At 45.7% G+C, this 22,116-nt stretch overlaps 1 protein-coding gene across 4 annotated transcripts in view; it reads right to left on the bottom strand.

Annotated features, from left to right (window-relative positions):
- The window catches only part of cacnb2a (calcium channel, voltage-dependent, beta 2a), a 79,723-nt gene that overhangs the window by 13,444 nt on the left and 44,163 nt on the right, over positions 1-22,116 (bottom strand). For 2 of the 4 annotated variants that reach the window (XM_061239151.1, XM_061239153.1), the window contains 5 exons: positions 13,511-13,630; positions 4,815-4,937; positions 3,723-3,859; positions 3,113-3,189; positions 1,413-1,546 (listed from right to left, as the gene is read on the bottom strand). In XM_061239151.1, the coding sequence (XP_061095135.1) occupies positions 1,413-1,546; positions 3,113-3,189; positions 3,723-3,859; positions 4,815-4,937; positions 13,511-13,630 (591 nt within the window). Of the gene's footprint in view, positions 1-1,225; positions 1,246-1,412; positions 1,547-3,112; positions 3,190-3,722; positions 3,860-4,814; positions 4,938-13,510; positions 13,631-15,320; positions 15,460-22,116 lie in introns of those variants that run through there. The other 2 variants (XM_061239152.1, XM_061239154.1) reach the window with 2 other exon arrangements.

Genomic DNA, 22,116 nt, shown 5'->3' with positions numbered 1-22,116 from the left:
TCCAGTGCTATTACCAGCAGTAATAAAAATGGAATGACATACTGTAGACGGTCCCTTCCTCTCCCCCTCTCTTTTGCTCTCTGTTGCTAGTTTGCCCTCTCTCCTTCTCTCCCATTTCATTCTATCATCTCTTTTAACTTTATTTTTACTTCCTCTGACAATCAGTCGGGCACACCATCTCACCCTGAAGTCCTCTACTCTCTCTCTCTCTCTCTCTCTCTCTCTCACTCTCTCTCTCTCTCTCTCTCTCTCTCTCTCTCTTTCTCTCTCTCTCATATTTTAAATGTGTTCAACGGAACCCATCTGGCCCAGGCACAGGCTTCTCTCAAGGGATGTCATGTTATATCAGTACGCTAAAAGAGCTGAGGAACATTCCTGCTACAGGCTGGTGGTACCAAAGAGCACTGTTTTATTTATGTATGTATTTATCTGTTTATTATTATTATTGGTGGCTAACATTCAGAAAGTTCAGGGGCCTGTTCCACAAAGCAGGGTTACTGAGTCAGCTGGATAACTACACTGAGTAAAACCCAGAACAGCCATTTTTTCTGTTAGATTTTTTGTGTTCTGAGTACAGTTGTCCAGCTAACTCAGGAACCCTGCTTTATGAAATACAGAAGCCCCAGTGCTCTGAAGGTTGGGAGCTCTGCACGCCTGCTTCCCTCTCCAGCTCAGGATGTCCAGAGCCCGAGACATGATTACTTTATACACTGCGTGCTGCCAACCAGCCAATCTCACATGTCTTTGCAGTCATGCCAAAAAAGCACTCATGGGATTTCACTACTACAGCGGAGCTTGGAACGAACGTGCCGCAGTTTAGAATATGATTCTTTATTTCCTGACTATTGCATGTTGTTTAAAAATATTTATGTGATGTATTTGATGAAACCTGAAGTGCTGCAACCCCACTAAGGGTTCTGTGACTTGAAGGTTAAGCGACTGTTAAAATCCAGCACTGTGTAAAGAATGAATTGCACAGATGCAGATGTTTGACAGAAGAAACCACGCGTTGCCTGCTCCTCCCTGCGCAAGGTGACAGTGAAGTCCCATTCCGCGAAAAAACCACCACGTACACGCCCAGCACGCACAAACCCACACACGGACAAAACAAGGACATGATGACAGAGACATGAAAGGGGAAGGGAGAAACCCGTCACTGTCAAACCCACAGAGCACCATCCCAGGGCCGGGGAAGGGCCGGGGGGGGCCGCGCGAACCCACTTACCGACTTCAGCTTCTGCTTGGCTACGGCGAGATGGGAGAGGAGAGAGAGAGAGGTTGAGTAAAGGCATGCATGTTAATGGCCTGTCGCTGGACACTGAGGACACACAGAGCGGGGCGAGCGATGGCGGACAGCCACAGGCGGGAAGCCGTGCGGACGGACACAGAGCAGACGCCGGCACGACCGTTACCTTCTTAAAGAAGGGCATTCGCTTTTCTTTTGCTAGGGGAGACATGACAGTGTTTGGGCTGGCTTTAGGGGAGCGCTGGTTGGCTGGAAGCTCATTGTCTTCGGGGTCTAAACCAGTGGCGTCTATGTCAATGGCTACACACACACATACACACACAGACAAGGCGACTGTTACACACGGGCCACTGCAGTCACCTACTGGACACAAGGGCAACAGCAACAGGGCAAAACTGGTGGCAGTAACACGTGTTATTACACACACAAAATGTAAACTACTGTACAAAGTGAGCTGAAATAATTATGCTGTATTGCCTGGAAATAACTATATATTCCTTGAAAAAAAACAAATGTTGCTATTTCGATATGATAATATGTTACTGTTAGTATTTTACAGTGCAATATGCAACAAAGAACTCAATATATTTTACATAGATATTTTATATACAAAAACCCCAGGCAAAAGGAATATCTACATTTATAACTCCAGCTCACCTATGACACTGAACACAATCATTAATCAAAACAGCAAACCAGTAGCACGACACTCAAAAGCATTAAACAACAGGGTCTTAGAACACAACACAAATGTTTAGGGGCACCAAAACCAAACACATGAGAGCAGGACAACATAAAGTAAGCAAAACAAAAAAAATACTATTTTCGCTGTATACACTACACACAACCGAAGAAGAAGCAGTCACAAACAATTTGGAAGGATCACTAAAAGTAATATTTGTTTTCCTGCCTGTCTTTTGTGTCCAATCACAGTCCAAGCATCACCAATCAAGCACATTTATTGCACTGTCCACTTCCAAAAATTGTGACTGGTGAGGATAGTGGAAGTGTTGGCAGCTGGTCTCTCTCGTTTGGTTTAGTTTATCAGTGAACATGCCTCTGCTGTCACAGACTGTCACTGCTGTCTCTCTGTGTCTTTACAGATTTGACCCACTGTGGCTCCTTTTTCTGAGGGGACCTAAAATGATACTTCAACAGCCCCACGCTTCCACATTTCTTAGTGCTAGAATGCAGCTTCAACATGACCCATTCCTGTAAAAACAGTGGTGCAAACAAACTAATCACACTACTATTTTTATAGCCATCACATAAAAAACAACATACTTGACTGATAAGTGATATGCGTACTATAATTATAGCTCAATTACCACATAGGTGTTGAACTTGTTATTAAATGCATTAATGCTTATAAAGTTAATGAATTTGATAGTGTGTCAAGTATCACATTGTCAGGTTAAGAGGAACAGCATTGGCCACTCCAGCATGTGTAGTAGTTATTCTGTATAATCTTATAGCATTTGTCCCTCAGTAATAATGCACTTAATTCAGACCCAGACCTGAGGACTACTAGACTAGTACTTATTCTAATGTAAGAGACCAAGAACCAAGGAGGAGATATGGAGAGTAAACATATCAGTCTAGCTGGGCCATTCTGAATCAGTTTTTTATGATTTTTATGATTTTTGTGTCTTTCAAAAACCCCTGGAAGAAAATATGACTTGTAACCACTGTGGTCTCGGCAGGTTCTGAGTCCACGGACTGCACAGCCAGGTAGTGCAGATGCTCAATGATATGCACCGTTAACTACAATCGCACAATCCAGAGCCCCATACAAGAGCGTTTTTAGCTCATGTACACAATGGGCTTCTCTAAATTTAAAAACACAGAAGCCCCACTGCCACTCACCAGAGGAAGGAGGGGTCGATTTCCTTGAATTTGGAACGACGTCACCTAAACTGGTGGAGGAGTTTGCTCCAGATTTACTGAAAAATTTAAATGAAAGAATGAATGAATTAATCAATCAATCAATCAACAAATAAAAAAATAAATTATTCAATCAGCAAATTGAGCAGAAATTTATCAATAAAAATCATGCTATGAAGTAATTTGTGTACAATGTGACAACAATCATTAATATTGAAGGCAGAACCGTGAGAAAATGACCACCGACAACTGGAAACAGCAGTTTGTAACGCAATACTTAATTTACAATAAACAAATACACTCATTATATGTGTATCTCCGTGTTGTAAGTGACTATCCACAGTATGTGGTATTTGTACAGCTTCATAAACAGAAAGGTGCTAAATGGTGGGCTTCAGTTATAAAACACAGGAATGTCTTTTTCAGTATGGATATAGGGAAGGGTACGCATTACTCCCCTGACTTACAGCACCACAAACACACCTAAATCAGACAGTTCCTACAGCTGTCTTCCCTGTGGATGTACAGAGTAAGAGAGTGATGATGTGAGGGGGATATAAGGCCTCAGCTGGGTGGGGCTAATGGCTGGTACCTGGAGTGGAACTTGCCCTGCTTGGCTCGGTGCTCCTGGCAGATCCGCCTGTTCTCCAGCTTCACAGGACTGGGGATGAACCCGATTTCACAGCCTTCCTTCACCAGCCGTCCGATCCACCAGTCATTATTAAATTTCTGCACGAGAGGAGAAGGGGGAGCTAGCGTTAGCATCACAGAGAGGGAAAGGAACCCTGGTGGATGCTAAGAGTGTTTCTGATATCTAATATGTTTTTTCTCACCAATTCCCAAACCCAACAGGACGTGTTTTCATGTACAACATCTACTGCAATCCCCAAGGGTGAGGACTAGCACTGGTTTTCCCCAATGCTAGCGAAGCCAGCTGTCTCTTTTTCTCATCTACACTCTCAGAAGGAAGGCGTGTTTGTCTCCATAGAGCAACTTTATCTAGCTCAAGGGTTGGTTGTCAGGCAAAATGGTTCAATTTTGGAGCTTTCACACTTTTCACACCTACCGTAGAGGGTTGCACAAAGGAATAAAAATTGTATGAAGTATCAAGCAGAAAAAAAAACCCTTTCTCAATGTTTTTTTTCAAAGTGACTAGATGCTAGGAATTGTAACTCGCTTGGAGGAGAGTGCTATTTTGACTGCTATAAACACACAGACAGATGCTGCATTCCCAGTAGGTGTCACTGGAGAGCGATGAGGAGGAGAGAACAACATCTGTCGACAATCCCTCCTGTGGTGACGTGGCTGATTAACCAACAAATGATCCCGCAAGATCGGTCAGCTCTGGCCTGAAACTCTGTGCCTTTACTGTCTGCGACACTAGAGCACCCCTGTTTCTGAAATCTGAGCAGGGCCTGCATCTCTGAGTAAGAATGCTGATCTAGCACCGGATTTCCTCACCCATACCCCAGCCTTCTCAACCACAAGCTAAAGGGCAAAACTGATCCCAGATCAGGAGTCCTAGTACGAGACGCCTTATGAATACAAGCTCTGGTCTAAGTGACATGAGACACACGACTCACAGACAGTCTGGCAGACAGTTATAATTAAAGCTGTTCCAAGCAGACATTTTGACAGAGCTCTGCACTGACAGATCTCAGCGAACGGGCTCAGCTGTACTCACCTCCTTGACGTGAAGGAAGTCTTTAGCTTCAAAAGAAATAGCCATGCCTGGCACTGGGACGTCGTCGTCATGATTGGCGCTGTAGTTGACATTTGTGCGAACAGCAAACGCTACCGGCTTAGTCTGTCCGTGAAGAAAACATCAGGGGTAGGAGGGGGAACAAAAGGAATACCAGTTACCCTTGGTTTACCTTCTCAAATATTCAAGCTTTTTTGCAGGAAGCTCACAGGAGACAAAAAATGCTTGCACACAACCCATATTGCATAAATGTAGCCCCCTCAGCATTTTAGCACTACCTGAGTTGAGGAAGAGGTCCATTTATGATCCTGAATATTTCATCACACTGGTTCTGCAAGAGCCTGTGCTTCTCTGCCCCATTTTATGAGAGAGAGAGATAGAAAGAGAGTGAGGGAGACTGAGAGAGAGAGAATGTGAGAGTGAGTGAAAGAGAGAATGTGAGAGTGAGTGTGAGAGAGTGAGGGCAACTGAGAGAGAGAGAATGTGAGAGTGAGCGAGAGAGAGAGAATTTGAGAGAGTGAGAGAGCAAGACAGAGAAAGAGAGAGAGTGAAAGCGAGAGCAAGAGAGAGATGTTGGGCGAGATTTAAGAAGCGGCAGACATTAGGCTTTTAATGTTCTACAATGCTTATTTACAGCACGTCGCCAGCCAGCGGAACAATTGCGCGCATTTGAGGGCTATTTCCATCTGATTGTGAGTGGTGTAAAAATAAGCACAGTCCGGGCTGTGACTCACCCACGCTCAGCGATCTCCTCAGTAATCAGTCTATTAATGTACAGCCCTACCCTCTACCCCTGTCCTGCCCCAGACAGCCTTCCTCCTACCCCCCTTACTGCTGGGGCTCTGTGCCACGCCTGACCTATCACACACCTCACAGCACCTGGACACCAGCAGTGGGCTGATCAAAAGAGCCATCAATCAAACCGACAACCTATCAAAATGCTTTTTTCTACAGCGACCGCTAACAAGTTTGTTTTCACAAAGTGCCATGGAGATGAGTGTGTGAAGCTTGCCAATAAGAATGATCATATTAGATTCATCATGTGAATCTAATATGACATTAATTTTAGTTTTCTGAAGTATGTATACTTTAAAACTGATAACTACAATAAATAGAATACAAATTAATGTTTTTGATGAGTCACTTGATAAAAAATGTGGCTTGATGTATTTGAGAATAGACCCCAGGGACTGTGTGCTCTCACTGGGTTTTATTATTACTATCATAAACAAACCACAGTGCCTTTTAGTGCCGTTTAAAATATTCCCTAAAAAGCCTGGCAACACACATATCATAGTAAATATCCTACCAAATTTCACTTTAAATTATGCCCAGGGACATTTCTTCCAGCACAAGCAGCCTACACATGCTTAGGAATAACCTCCACAATCAAATGTTGAATTAAATTCCCCTTCATCCTGATATATATATCCAGTGACAGAAATCGACAGAAATGAAGGAGGAACAGAATGGGAACTGCTCTGACATTAGTCACTCCCTTTGTCACGGCAGCTGATCTCCTCCATTGCGTGGGACTCAGTCCACTCCAATCCCCTTCATTGTAGTACTAAGGCATTACACTTTCTGGGAAAAAAGGGTTTAACAAAGATTTAAAAATAGGTCATTGTTGCAGGGGCATAAAAAAACCCATCAAAGTATCTATTCAAAATGTGCTCTGAACGTATGAAGTGGAGTTGGACGTTAGAATAATCCTGCTCCGGTTGTACTGGTCAGTGACGCTGGTGTGCCCTCTTGCGAACGATGTTTACTTAGGATACCAGTGTGACGTGACTGCCATCGCTAATTTAAAACCGGCACACCTGAAACGAATCTCCTCCTGCCTGTCCGTGGGCCGTGCGTAGCCTACCTTGCGCTGAATGGAGGTGAATCACGGGCCAGCTCAGTGCTCGCCGAAGGAAAACCACAGAGGAATGAGGAACGGGGCGAGTGTCCGGACGGGAGACCCCGGCCGCAGATCCCGAGGGAATGTCTGGAAATGACGGAGCGTGTTCCCGGGGCACTTAACAAGCAGGCCGTAATGATTTTCTGTCATATGCAGTCACAGGCACAAGCGTGTACACAGAGGACAGCTTGCCTTTAATAACTATCCTTGGACCCACTGAGCAGTGCGGAACTGGCAGGGGGAGGTGGTAGTACTGTCCCATATCTGCCAACGGCAGACAAGATCGTGCACCAGACAGTCTCCCCAAATTTTCGTAGGCGCCTTTTTGCTGGACGCCTACGGTTGTGCTCCATTCATTAGATGGTCTTTCAATTTCCTTCACACAAAGCCAGAGCAGAGCCCGGCTCCAGTCTCGGAGTGTAACACTCAAGCATCGTTGTCAGGGCTACTTAAGCGAATGACTGTGACAGAAGATTACTTGGTCCAATCGAGACAGTAATTACTCCCCTCCGGTGTTAAAGTGCCAGGGTGTATCCCTGGCGAAGGCTGAGTCACACGGTAGCAGTCTTGACCATAAAGACTGCAGGCAACAGAGTGTAAACGTATCACACACTGTGTAGCACTCATATACGCCCCCCCCCCCCCAAACCAACGCCTTTTACTAGCTGTGATGGGACTGATGTCCTCAGAACTAATAGCATAATCCCTGCTTTTTCACCACTCCTGACTGAGAGAAATCAATTAGAAGTCTTCCTAATGTCAGCCTCTTCTAGTACTTACACATGTACTGCGTCACCCACACCGGTGCGATATTATTTATGTGACCTGAGGAAAGCCAGAGCCAGCCGCCCAGGCCACACTCGATATCCGAGCCCTTCATGTTCACTCACCCCAGGCCCGACTGTCTGCACAATCCCACCCTCCGGAGACCCGCTGACGCACGCACTCCTGGAATCCTGAGACCCGCACACAGAAGCCTGTGCGCACCGCTTTGAATAATTTTATTGCTACAGCTGTTGTTGTTTATCCTGACTTGCGCAGGATGAGTTCATGCTCAGCAAAGCTAAATCAATAAACACTCCTAGCCCACTGGCGGTGGAGAAGATAGGTCTTTGCTTTGGTGCGCATCACAGGGCAAGCAGCGGGGCTTCTGGAAGAGCACAGAGTCCCATGCAGAAAAAGAATGTCTCTGAAAGCCACAGGTAAAACAGCAGGCAGGTTGGTGGGACTGGATTGGAGAAGGACGGCGTTTTATGGCACCGCACACATATGGCGCGCTGTTACGAAAGGCTAAGCAAATGTCTCTGACCACAGGAGCGGACAAACGGCACGATCCGTGCTAAGCACAGCCGCTTCATTTCCTGTGCGCCTCGCTGCGCGGATGTTTGCCTTGCGCCCAGACTCTCACTGTTTGTCCATCTGTGACGGTCGGGGCAACGTGGGGCTGCCACGTCACGCATTCAGCAGGTGGGGTCGCTTCACTTTCTGCCTTTCTCCTGAAAAACCGCTCTTATGAAAAACAAATCACGTGAAAGTTGCCTTTTCACATGTGAATTTAACTTCTTCAAATGTGCTTGGATTTTTTCAGATTCACTGTTAATTAATCACGTGGAAAATATACCTGAAAAACCCAAAAAGTACTACATGTGTGTCTTTCACAAATTTGGTGTTCTCTGCAAAATATCAACATTAAAAAGCATGTTTTTCACATGTACTTTCACATATGTCGGATGTTCACTATGAAACAGGTCTTGTGCTTGAAGCTGGTGGTTGTTTGCTTGGCAAGTCAGACAAATTACTACCAGTTCCTTTTTTTGTTTTTTGTTATTTCGTATTCCGAATTCATCCCTCTTCCCTTGCATTCTTCAATGGGAGGTCAACTTGATAGCTTAATGACCAGAAACATTGCATTTTCAGGTTTTCAAAAAATCCCACACACAAAATAAAGTACAAAACTGTACACCATGAGATTTGCCAAGCAATTACCTGGCTCTCACAGAGGTAGGGCCTGCGCTTCGAGCTGAAGTCTGCCTGGCAAGTCAAATGAAATACAGTTTTGCTAGTGGGTTTAGTCTTTTCTAATAAAATATTTAAATATCATCCCTTTACACTTACATCTTTTAACGGTCGGTCAGTTTAAGTCCGGCTCCTAGGTTGGTTAAGAATACTACATTACCCTGTCCTGTGCACATATGCAATTGTTTGCCAAGGGAAGTACAGTAGATACTATCCTGTCATATTAGGTTATCCCTTTCAGCTGTTAACTCATTTTGATGAGTTAACAGCTGAACAGTGGCTTATGAGCAATAATTTGACCTTTACAGTGTTTATGTAAACTGACAGTAGACCTGGAGAACATGAGCAACCAGTCTTGTTGTAAGAGGGCCACAGTCCACAAGGTTAATTTCACACCAAGGCACCTAGTCACTTCTGATTCGGCTAATTAGCATCAATTAATTGAGGCAGTTTTAGTTTTCAGTCTAAGGACAGCAGAGAAAGCCGACTGGATCAAGGGTCACAGGCCACCAGGACTGGGCTCCACTAAATAAAGAGCTTATACCGACATAATAGAGATGAGGGAGGCCTCGTCACACGTGGTCTGCGCAGAAAGCCGATTAATCCCATGCTGATTGTGTCTTCTCCGAGTTCATTGGCCTATACCACGGAAATTATATTTCAAGGTTTACTATAAATCCCATAGATTGTAAAACGACCTGCGTTCATATCTGAACATCTGGACTTGAACACAGCCTTGACTATTCTCGGATACTTCAGAAAGACTCGACTGATGGCTGGAAATGAATTTGGGCCCGATACAAAGACGGCCCAGGGGGAATGAGGAACCATAGTCGCAGGCTGCATATGCCCCTGCATGGGGCCTGATGAGTGATCACTACAGCAGGCCTGTAGACCATCTGAACAGATCGCCCCGGTCTTCCATCATCAGAGCGCTAACTCTCAGAGTGTCGCCGCCTCGCGCCCGTCCTCTCCGTGGCTGCATGGCGAGACTGCCAGCGGTGACAGGATAATAAGATCCCAGAGTCAGGTCGCAGAGGCGAGGTGTAAGTCCTTTGTGACCCAGTTAGAGCCTGAACCACAGAGCGCGTACCAGGCTTTACGCTGTAACTAGGCTACAAAGCGCCAACGCGTAGCCAGCGGGACCCCAGCTGCCGGGATCCTGATTAATGGTGTGCGGGGTCAGAGGTCCAGGATGGGGCTCCGACACTGTGTCCGTGAGTAAGCCACAAATACACTGAAAAATGTCTTCTTTTTTTTTTTTTTTTAAGGAAAGAGGGCAGTTTCCTTAAGCAGAGAAGCACAACACTGCCTGTACTATACGGCCACTCAGTGAAACGCTGGTTTCATCACATATGGAAAATCTTCTGCTGAACTGTAGCTATTATGAACCTATTTGAACATTGTTACAGCATGTAGTCCATTTTGTCAGGTGCCCTAGATAAGACAGTCTGCTAAATAATAAATACAGATGTAAAAGACCGTTAAAGCAATGCACAGAATGCAAGGTGATGTTTTGGTGAGTTTGTTGTCACTGTAAGATAAGTAAAATAGTGGTAAAATAAATCTCTTCATATTTAGCGATTAGACAAGAAGTGGGCCTATGGCCTGTCTACGGTAACAGTCACCAGTAACATGTATACTGTAAGCAGGGTCTGTACTGCCTTGGATTGTGTTAACCTCATGTGGAACCTCAAACAATAAATCTAAAACCTTCTAGTCCCTGATTGGCTCAGAAATTAAAAGCTGTTTCACAACAGCCAATCCTCTTTGAGTTGAACAGGGAGGATGTGGCATGTATTAGGCAAACGGAACACCGTTGCTCAGTGGAGCGTCACTCTGAAGTTACGTCAATTACAGACATGGCAGATGTGGAGAGGTGGATCCACAGGTGGATTATTTATATGTAACACATTCTGAAAGAAAGCCTTCCGCAAAGGCTGCACTTGTGTGTCCTCACTGAAGTCCATAAAGATGGCGGACCTCAGTTGTTTTCTGGGTCACTCGAGTACCGAGAAGACAAGGGCGGATAAAATAAGTGATTTGAATGAACACTTCATCTCCAGCTGCAGTGGCTTAAAACATGGATCCAAATGCTAAAAATCTCGGGCAACTGAGAGCATACCACAGTGACTATCCTCCAACGCTCAAGACCAGCGTCAAACACGCTGCACAGCCTGGCCAATCTCTAAGGTACGGCTTCTGAAATCTTCCAGGTGCGACCGAAGGGGTGATGTCATCACAGCTTATCACACAAACAAGCCCTGTAGCGCAATTACTGCTTGGCTTGTGTCAGCAATTAGCACTAAAAGAATTACAAGCACATGACCCAGGAGAGGAGAATCACACAGTTCTGCAGTCTATTTCCATTAAATATTGTGGGAACAAATGACATAAATCAGAGACATCTTAAAAGGTTATTTCAAATTATTCCTTGCAAGCAATTATACCACTTAGCTTCACCCAATCAATCTACCCCGGAGAGAAGCTATTTCTATTTCTACAGCTCATTTATTATGTACAAGGGTAGAGGTAACCTATGCCAGATTATCCCGAATTACCAATCCTCCCTATTATACCTTTCATATAAGATTTCCTAATGAATTTTGGATAAAGGTCTCTTAGCTCAATGGTAACGTTTGCTTTCTCTAACTTGTCTCTCCCAATCACTGTCCAACAAGTGTAGTTGCACCAGTACAAAATAATTCCCTGACTCCTCTAGACATGTCTTTCAAAGACATTTTCACAGATCTGACCAGAAAAAGGTAATCTGACAGAAATGAACGAAACATGGTTGCATGAAATTGGTCCAATAACTGACAAAGATGGATGGTTCCATAAATAGTTCTTTATGTTTTAAACCCTCTTACTTTTCTCTTCCTCCTCTGGGTCTTTTTGTGTCCAAATCAGAAACACAGAGGTATAAATGGAAACATTCTCAAAGCACTTTTGGAATTGATTCAGATTTTAGCTTGCAAGACTCTAGAAGAAGAATTTAAAAATAGGATTTTTTATTAAATATTAAAATATGCATTACTTCTCAAGCTTTTACGTTTTAGTGGCCAGTCATGAATGGATAATTGATTAACTGTATTCACCTACAATGTAGCCAATACAGCAAATTAATTCCACTAACATGACTTCCATTAGGAAAGCTCAATCTGTGAGTTTGTGTTTGGACAAGACTAAACTCTGACAGCTTACATAAAGTTCTCCAAACGAAGCGAGGCTCCTTACACCCCTGGATTTACACTTCAGCAGCCCCTCGCAGTCTCCTCCCCCACCCGCCTGCCATGCTGTGAACCTCGCCACCACCCAAATATCTGACTACAGGGCCCTGTCTGTGAGAACTGCAGGGGGTGGGTGGCAATCTCTCCATCTCTGGTGGATCTCCCACACATCAACAGAGGTCACAGGTGAGGCTTGGGCTGGAATGTGTAGGTGACTGCACTCCAAATATGTTTAATGTGTCTGTCTGTCCGTCTAACAGTAAACCCACACACAACCCACAAACAAGCAAAGTGTGACTTTCTATGGTGTTCATAAAGCACTGTTCTTCTATTCCTTCAGCACTTGTTCTCTGTACACAGTGAACACACTGTGAGAACTCTGAGAGAGGTGGCATTTTGAGAAGCATGGCCAGGCGCAGCTGTGCCACCAGGTGGTGTTAGGGTGTGTGTGTGTGTGTGTGTGTGTGTGTGCGTGTGTGGGGGGGGGTATCAGGATCCACAACACTGAGGTATCATCGTTCTCACTGGTAGTAAGTAAGTAAATTCTGGCAGAGCAGAGACAGCCGCCAAGCACAAGTACTGATCCAGGATCAGCAGCATTCACAGTTATCCGGGTTATCACTGTATTTTGGGCACTGGTGGCCTGGAAGCAGAATCTACTAGAATAAACCACTACAGACACTCCTCACGCTGCGCTCAACTCCCATGAACTGACAAGAAAAGATTCTTACCGGGAAGCAGGCCAACTGTCAAATTTCAGATCGTTAGGCCTTTTACGTAATTCTCCTACACTTCAACAGTGTTTTATTTTAAAGCTCAGCGGTTCACCAACACCAACACATCTAACTAAGCTTGAAGTCAAAGTCAGCACTGAAAAGAAAGCAAAAAGAAAGTGCCTGAATTTACTTGAGGGGGGAAATGTATTAGGCTTGCCTATTGCATTTTTGCATACAAAATGAGTATTTCCATAAAACCCAGAATTAGCACAAAGTAGGAGTAAATACAATTCTGGACTACCATGATTAGTCATTAAAAGAGAGAAAAAGTAAGTTGAGCTTAATGGTGCCGGGCCTTGGGGAGAGCAGACTGCAGGAGAAGGAAGAATCACAGCTCCTCACTATGCGAAAGAACATTTCTCATCATTATCCATCTGTATAAAATAATAAGGCAGATTTCTTTTTCATAGAGTCAAATCTGCAACTCTATTCCAAGCCTATTATAAAAATGTTTCAATATCTGAATGTATGCTGTAACAGGTACATCGCTGGAGCCTATTGGATATGGCAACAGCTTAATATCCAGCAAGTAACACTGCTGTTTGTTCATGTGGAATTATACACAGTCCACTAGGTTGCAGCATGCATTAATGTGTTTGCACAAATAGAGACATTAACCCTATGATTTATGTCCCAGCATAACCCAAAAACACCTTTCAATTAAGACCCAGTGAGAGGTGTGGGAACCCAGTCGGAACCCAGTGGGAACGGCGGGAGAGGGGAGGTGCGATTGGAGAGATTGGGGAGGGGTACCTTGGCTTTCTGGAGCTGTGCCTGGGCCTGCCTCTCTGCCTCTCTACGAACCGCCTCCTTGTCTTCCTCCAGAGAAACATCCGAGTCTGATGGACGGCTGGTGTAGGAGTCCGCCGAACCCTGCCGGATAGACACACACACACGCACACGCGCACACACACACATAAACATGAATAAATAAAGCCCATATGAGATGCCCCTCAATTCTCCTTAGGTGTCAACTCCATCAGCAAGATGTCAGCATTGTCACTGGCACATCAGCGCCTTCACACACAAACACGTCAACTCCGTCAGAATGATTTTAGACTTACTGCAAGGACAATATTTAAATTATGAGAAACACCATTTTATATTTCCATCCTTAAATAGTTTTTCCTGTGTTTTTTCATTTTGAAATAGTATACCGCTAATTGAACAGCATCTCTGAATCTGCTGAGTCTGTAGTCCTCTGGGCTATGCTGGTATTCGTATTTCTCGGGTCCCTGAAATGTACTAAATTTCTAATTTTGGTCCCGATATTCAAAAAAGTATTTCCAAGCAAAACAGTATCCCTTAACGTCCATCTAGATACAGTTACCGCAATAAAACAGAATTATTGTTTTAATGCAACAACATGGCCTGGGGATTGAAAGAATTGCGCATGGCATACACTTTCTGCCATCAGAAATGGCCGAAATGGAGGACTGGAGAGAAATCAGCACTCCTGGCACGCGGTATTGGCGGCCCTTCAGTCCAGTGACAGACGGCCCTTCCTCTGACACGCGCTCGCTCACTCGCGGTATGCACAGGCGTGCGAGGGAAACGCTGCGCCTGGCAACAAGCAGGAGCACTGAGAGAGCACTAAAAAAGCACTGAGAGAGCACAGAGAAAGCACCAAGAAAGCACCACAGGCCCTGTCTTGTACACGGCCCCTGTAACATTATCAAAACAGCATCATCTTCATTACACACACACACACAATCTCACACACACAGTTACACACAGGCTGCTATGTTTCGGCTCTGTCATACCCAAGACACAGTACACAATTTCTAAGAGAGGTGAACAGGTTATGAAAGCAATGTTATCTCATACAATGTATGAGATAACCGTGTCCTGTAACACAGACACTTCTCATCAGTTACCTAGCCCTATATCCTCATTCCTTTGCCCTTGTGTTGAAGAATAACCTTGCCCAGGCAGCTCAGTAAAAAGCTACCGGGCCATTCCCTTCCTACAGTTCCTCTTCACCTCCAACCTTTCCATGTACCTGTGCGCTACGTAGCTGACAAACACTGCCCCTGCTTCACCTCGCCAGTGCAAAGCTGCACTAAAACTCTCAGTTTCCTGATTCCTGGCCTCATCAAATTACATCATTACACACTAATCGCCGCAATTAAGCCTGGAGAAGCCCGGCTCTGGGATCGGAGGAAGTGACAATAAGCAGAGAGAAATTACTGCCTTTCATCCTCATTTATCAAGCGGAAAAACGCAAGACTGATCTCTTCTCCGCTAGAGACATACTCTGGTGAGACAGACACACACACCTACAGAGACCCACATGCATATACATACGGACACACACATGTGCACACACATATATGCCCACACACACGTGCACATACAAACACGCGCACACACTCAAACACACAAACACGCACACGCATGCACAGACACATACACATACGCACATATACACACAAGCATAGACACACATACACACACACATAAACACACACAGACACATATACACACAAGCATAGATAGACAAACACACACACACACACACACACACACACACACACACACACACACACACATAGCTGCTTACACAGAAGTCAGAGCTCTTGGTGTGCCCCCCCTTAGCTCTCTTCAGTAGCCTGATCCAGGTGGCCTTCATTAGCCAGGCCGCTCACTCAGTGTCCGGAGCTGCTGCTCGTGTCCTGTGCTGCTGCTCCTGCTGCTGCTCTGCTCTGGACATGTGCACGCCGCACGGCGCATAATCTGGGCTCCCGGTTCCGCCGCCTCTCCAGCCCGCGCTGGGCGGCCTCTCCCTCCCTCCTCATCCCGCTCTCCACGGCCGGGCTGCCAGGCTCTCTCTCTCTCTCTCTCTCTCTCTCTCTCTCTGTCTCTGTCTCAGGAAGGGAAGAGCGGGAGAAACAAGCTGCTCCCTGCTAGACTCCTGCACCGCTCCTCCTGCTACTCAGGTACCGTGACCGCCAGCCCCCCTAACCACCCATCCCACCTCCTCCTCTCCCCCAACCCTCTCTCGCTCTCTGTATCTCTCTCTCTCTCTCTCTCTCTCTCTCTCTCTCTGTATCTCTAGCTCAGACTCTATATTTCATTCTATCTCTATCTCAGACTCTCACTCACTCTGTCTCTCTCTATCTCAAACTCTCTCTCTTTCACTCTCCCTCAATCTGAGACTCTCACTCAGTCTTTCTCTCTCTCTCTCTGTATCACTATCTGAGACTCTCACTCACTCACTCTGTCTATCTATCTCAGACTCTCTCATTCAGCCTCTCTCTCTCTCTCTCTCTCCTGGACTCTTCTTCTCCCTCCCTCCCTGTCTCACACACATTCTCTCTCTCTCTCTCACTTTCTGCTCTCGCTCTTATTCACTTCCTCGTTCTCTCTCGTGTGCTCTTAACGATCCCTCCACCTGCCTTCCGATGTCCTGTATTTGCTGCAGTGCACGCTTTACAGACCTTCCAGGACCTGAGACACCAGTTACATCAGACACACACACACACCATCTAACACACACAGGCACACACGCACAATCTTACACACAGACACACACAAACAAATGCACACACATGCAATAGCTGGCATGCACGCACACACACACACACACACACACGTTATTTCCTGAATGAGGGTCTGGTTCTGTCCTGTCCTGACAGCCTGTTCAAAGTTGAGAGCATTTCTCCTCTCTCCAGGGATACAGCGGGCATGCTCAGTGCATCTCCACTCTCCGCACATGCTCAGATCAGAGGGTCCGCCGTATCTCTGTGAAAATCCCCCTCTTCCCACGTCACCAGGGGGAGAGAGAGGAAAAACATGGGAGACTGAGGGGCTGAAAATAGCCCCTGTTTCTCACACCTAATTGTCTCTTTCCTTCTTTCGTCTGACGTGATGGATCTGATCTCAGTCTGCACATCTCCGTTCAGAACAACTCCCGCTGCCTTTGGTCTATTTACAGTCCAGCTACACGCCGCAACCAATGCATATTCAAAAACTACTTTGCATTTGCATGATTGCTCGATTATACATTCTATGCTTCTGATATGAGAACCTGTAACTCGCGTAAAATGTGTGTAGAACTGCTACACTACACAAATCAATAAAGCTTGTGGATGAATGTGAAAGTAATTCAGGCTTACTGATGTGTCACTGATCTCACTTCAGCTCACAAGCTGGGGGAATAATGCTGAATCAGACATTTCCGGCAATAAAGACGCTGCAAATGTGAGATTGGGGAGAAGCAGAGCAATGCTGTGCTGTCTGATAGAATCTGCCCTAGAGAGGCTCTGAAAAGGTTTACATGGGCTTCTACTGCAGCCATTTCTCCACCCATACCCTGTCAGTCCTACCACAACTGACAAACGCCTGTGCTTGGAAAATGTACACATTTTCGGTGCAAGGTACTATTTAGCATTTAGGCAAAATAATCAGTAGTACACATTAGTGCAGTGGTCTTCATTTCCTGGTCCTGGAGAGCCGCAAGGTGTGCTGGCTTTTGTTTTCACCAAATTACCAGCAACCAATTCAGACCCAAGAAACCACGTGAGGTGAGTTAACTGTGCAATTAACTGCTTTAATTGATCAATTAAGTGCTGAGTAACAACAAAAGCCAGCACACCCTGCGGCTCTCCAGGACCAGGAGTGAGGACTGCTACTTTAGTGGTGGGTGAGCATTGCTGGTCTGAATGGCCATTATGTTATGTTATGTTAAATTGACACTCAGATTACCACCTACACTAACATTTAAATAATGAACAGAATTGAATTCAGCTTTTAAATGAGCGTAAGGTGCTTGAGAGCCAAATACATGCTCAAGCTTGTGTGAGCAGAGCATCTGGTGGATCCTCTCCCTCACCTCCTCAGACCCCCTCTCTCCCCACGTTGTGACCAGGCTGGGCTAGGCTGGAGGGGGTTCTCTCCTTAATAAGGAGGATCAAGCCTGCTCTACTTTCTCCTCTTAGGTCAGTACTGTGACCGATTTTAACTGTCACACCGTGATCCACTAACTGAGCATTAAAAGAGGGCAGTGTAATTAGCACTGTATATTATTAGATATCAATGCCACAGTTTCATTACGACGGAGATCGCCCCAGTTTGGGGAGAGAAGCTGTACCTGCTGGCCCATAGAGCTAGCTCCAGATAATGCAGTGGCCCAAACCCTGTTACTGGAGATCTACTGTCCTGAAACTTTTCACTCCAACTCCAACAAAGCACACCTCATTCAACAGCTAGAGATGCCGTTGAAGCTGCTAATAAGTAGAATTGGGTGTGCCAAATTATGGTTCAAATGAAAACCTGGTTGGTCAGGATGGTAGAGCACCAGAAACAGGTTTGGGAACCACTGTGATAATGAACAGCCTTGTCCGACTCCACCTACTTTCTACCTGTGGAACCGTGTCCACACCCTCAGCCATCCTGGAGCAGGGCTTCAAAGACCTCAGATTCCTGCACCTCCGACACCGAGCAAAGGGTACATCAGCCCAGGACGCTGCACACACCAATACTTCAAGAGAACTCTAAAAACACACCTGAAACGATACAGTACACGCCCGAGGAGATCGCTGCTACGTACTGCAGAGGAGGGCGGATGTATGCTCCGCCCCGCCTGAGACTCTCTGTTCAAGATCAATAAGGACAGCGTTTAATTTCCTCACACCACGTATGACCGTGCTCTCCGTAAAGCCGACCCGCTCCATCCTGCTGAGAGCTGCCCGCAGGGACCGGAACAAGGGTAGGAAGTCGTTTTCACTAAAAGCCCCAGGGGGAACAAGGCTACTGCCCCGTTTACCCCCCTGTTCTCTCACACCAGGGATGGGGGCATGGCGTTTGAGCAGACCCTATTTATCACCACCGTATAAACAGCTGGGGGGCTCATATGTGGCTTCCTCAGCATGGAGCGGGTCTGTGCAATGTCACTGCTCCACCATGGGGACAGACTCCCAGCCCTCCTCTGCTCGGCTGATCTCCCCGATCAGTGTTACACCCTCAGCTATGCACAGCCACTGCGCGCTGTGTGAAGGGGTCAGGAGGGTGGGTCACTGGTGGGTGCAGGCTCAAGTTATTACTGACTGAAAAATCAATCTCTGGCCACAGCAAATGATTTTGGTGAGGGTGACGGGTGTTCCTCAAACAGCTTGGGTTATTCATGGTGATCGTTGCTTAACTTTATTCAAACATCACATCGAGGTGTTCAGCAACCCGATTAGACACGATAGCATAATGTTCAAACGTATCAAGCTTGCTTTGTTTGTATGTCAGGGAATTAGTGTACAGATTTTTTTATTTAAAACGTTTTTGTATAGTATAAATGAATTTAAAAAACTGAAAAAGTGGCAGAATCTGACGTCCAGGTCACCCAGGATGAGGGTCTGCCTCTCGGGAGAATTGATAAAACACAACTGCTGTCAGCAGGCTAGCTGTAGCTACAAGTGTGACAAGCAGAGACCAGAGTGCTGATCACAGACAGGGGTCCTAGAGCTACTGATATCCATGGCACATTGTGAGAGAGCTGGCACGGGGTACTCCTAACCCGACTCAGTGGGTGGGGAGTGAGAGAACAGGCTAGCGACAGTGGTAGTGTGGTGAAGATGCGTGGTCTGAGCTCCTGGCTAGAACACTTAGGCCTGAGGCCGACTTCACACGTACACATAACCAGACATGACAGTCAGACACCAGACTGGAGACTGAGCCCATCTCCCAGTCAAATTCTGAGGCCTTTCTGACACACGCGTGCAAACGTACACTCACCCACGCATGTACACACACACAAAATTGAATCTGACAATGCTGAAGTAGGAAAAACAGAGCTGTTAAAATCACCCTGCTTGGTATAACGGAAAACTTCTCCATAAGGGATTTTGTCCAATTCCGTTGGTGAATCTACCAACACGGGATCCTCCAGCACGTGAGAAAATCCCAATCGACCAATCCCAAAAGGCGATCAATTCTCACTTCACCCTGGACGAGGGGCGTTACATCACCGCAGGATTGGGCACAGTGACAGAATGGGTCTCGTTAGCACCTGTATCTGAGAAATAATTCAGCTGCTTGGGTCCATTCTCCACAGGAGGCCTCCTGATCCTCTCTCATGGCTGGTGGTGTATTTATGAGGCACAGTTCTGAGTCAGGGGCCGCATCTGTAGATCAGTCAGTCTTGCCTTTAGGGGCTGCGGGTGAGTCAGGGCTGGAATGGCGCGTAATAGGTTTATCGATTCCACCATAGCGCCGTATTCTCAATCTGAAAAAACCCAAGCAGTTGGCGACGTGCAGTCACATGACCGCGTACGCATTAGAACGGCACAAATCATTGGGTCTAATTATAGACATTGAACAATTCCCTGCTCTGCACGTCAGTGTTCAAGGGCAGTGTTCATCTCCCATCCAGCACAGGATGTAGAATATATTCTTCTGCGATGCATGCTTTGTTGCACTTAAAAAAATAAAAATAAAAAATGTTCATGAGTCATCATTGCTCATGAAGATGTTTCGCATCTAAATCTAAATTTGGGCTGTATTACATGGACAAATCTGTGGTCCAGGAATCTCAGCAGTCTAACGTGCATGAGAAATGTGCCAATTATTGTGAGAAAATTTGCTACAACTGCACCGTGCGCTACTGCTGAAGGTTTTGATACATTTTACTCAAAGAATAAAATCTGTACAGCGAAGCACATACTGTGTACAAAAGTGATGAAGTCTCGATACTGTATGTATGGGGCACCAAGGGAGATTAGGGAAAGTCAGTGCAGCTTATCAGTGAAAGTTCCCCCAGCGTGCCAAGAAGCATTTTGGCCAATAGCCTTAGCACTCCGACCAGCGCACGCGCTGCCACGTCCGTTCTCTAAAGGAGCGATGGTGAAAACGTGACTCACGCGCGGACGTTCAGAAACGGGACCGAGCCGCGCGTGCCATCCGGGGCTTTTGTCCCCCCTCTGCCGTCACGGAGTCGGCTGCCATCGATTCAATGTCACACCGTTAATCGCACAGCGGTGAAATTCAATTATCGCACAATGTCAGCCCTACCAAACGTGCGTTGAGCTGCTGTCTGCACCCGACCCAAGAAAAAGCAACACTCGCGAGGTGAATGCAGGAGAGGAAGACAGAGGACGTGCCGGCGGAAAAGGACCTTCGAGATCCAGACGCGATACGGATGTCAACGTGCTATGACGTGCCTCTCGTAGAGCAGGCTTCATTTCGCTCGTTGTGAGAATGAGAGGCGAATGCAAACCATTCATCTCGGTGAAAATACTGCATGCCTCCTACTGAAATATTCTTCCCAGCGGCCTCTTTAGCAAGGAGTGAGGTGTTGCATTATGGATTTGATCATTTGATCAAAGCCTGCTGTTCAGAATTCCAGTAAAAGTGACGATCTCCCAGGCACCACTGTGATTGACTGCATACATGTGAAGGTGACACTCCACCACAGGAAAGTGTTTGCCTTGCATTCTCCATGCCAGCACACGCCCCTCAGCATATTAGATAAGTGCATCCCATTGAGGAGATGGACCGGCCTGCTGTCAGTCCCACCGATGCTGGAGAGATTGTGTCACTGTGAGACATATCCACCGGCCTGAAGGCTCAAGGTCAGAAGCAAGAATTATTTATCTCCCAATGTAAGATTTAGGTCCATGTTTCTCATTTAAGAAAGAAAATAAATTGCTACGTTTTTTATTGATTGATTTTCACATCATGATTTTCACATTTCTATCATTATTTTACGTGTATCAAGCATGCTATTTGGTATTTCAGATTAACCTTTTCTTTTGCTGTTATTACCCTAGTATGGATTTTATGTCCAATCTCAAAGGTACAACAGGTAAGATTTTTGTGTTTAAATATTGTTACAAGACCATTGTAAATGCCTTCCTATCATTGAAAAAGGCTCACTGACATGTTGACTGACCCTCTGCCTGTGTTTATAGTCCTTAAATTCGGGTTTCAAAATATATAGTTGACGGCCCGACACTCTGTACCAAAACATTGTATAACTGTACAATAATTCAAGCTCATTGGTTGAAAATTGGTTCTAATTGCCACAGCCAATGGTGTTTCAACGGCAACTACAGAGAAGGGGGAGGGATAAACAGTGTTGTGGTTGTTTGTTGCTGCTATTCCTCTCTTGACCGTTAGAAGTCCAAAATTTTGATTTTGGCCAGTTACTCACATGCTGGCTACATTCAATCTGAATGCTAAAATAATTATGTAATTACATGCATTTAAATCAGTAATTTATGTTTGCTACATGCACCAGCTGTATTGATACCTGTCAGATATGGAAGCTCGATACAATATCAACAACTTGTCTACAACATCTGTTGCACTACACCTAGCAAACATGCACTCTAATCTGGGTAGGTATCAATGATGAGCTGTCAAACATT

This window comes from Conger conger, chromosome 4 (genome assembly GCF_963514075.1).
Source record: "Conger conger chromosome 4, fConCon1.1, whole genome shotgun sequence".
Classification (NCBI taxonomy): domain Eukaryota; kingdom Metazoa; phylum Chordata; class Actinopteri; order Anguilliformes; family Congridae; genus Conger; species Conger conger.
This window is presented reverse-complemented; position numbering and strand designations above follow the sequence as displayed.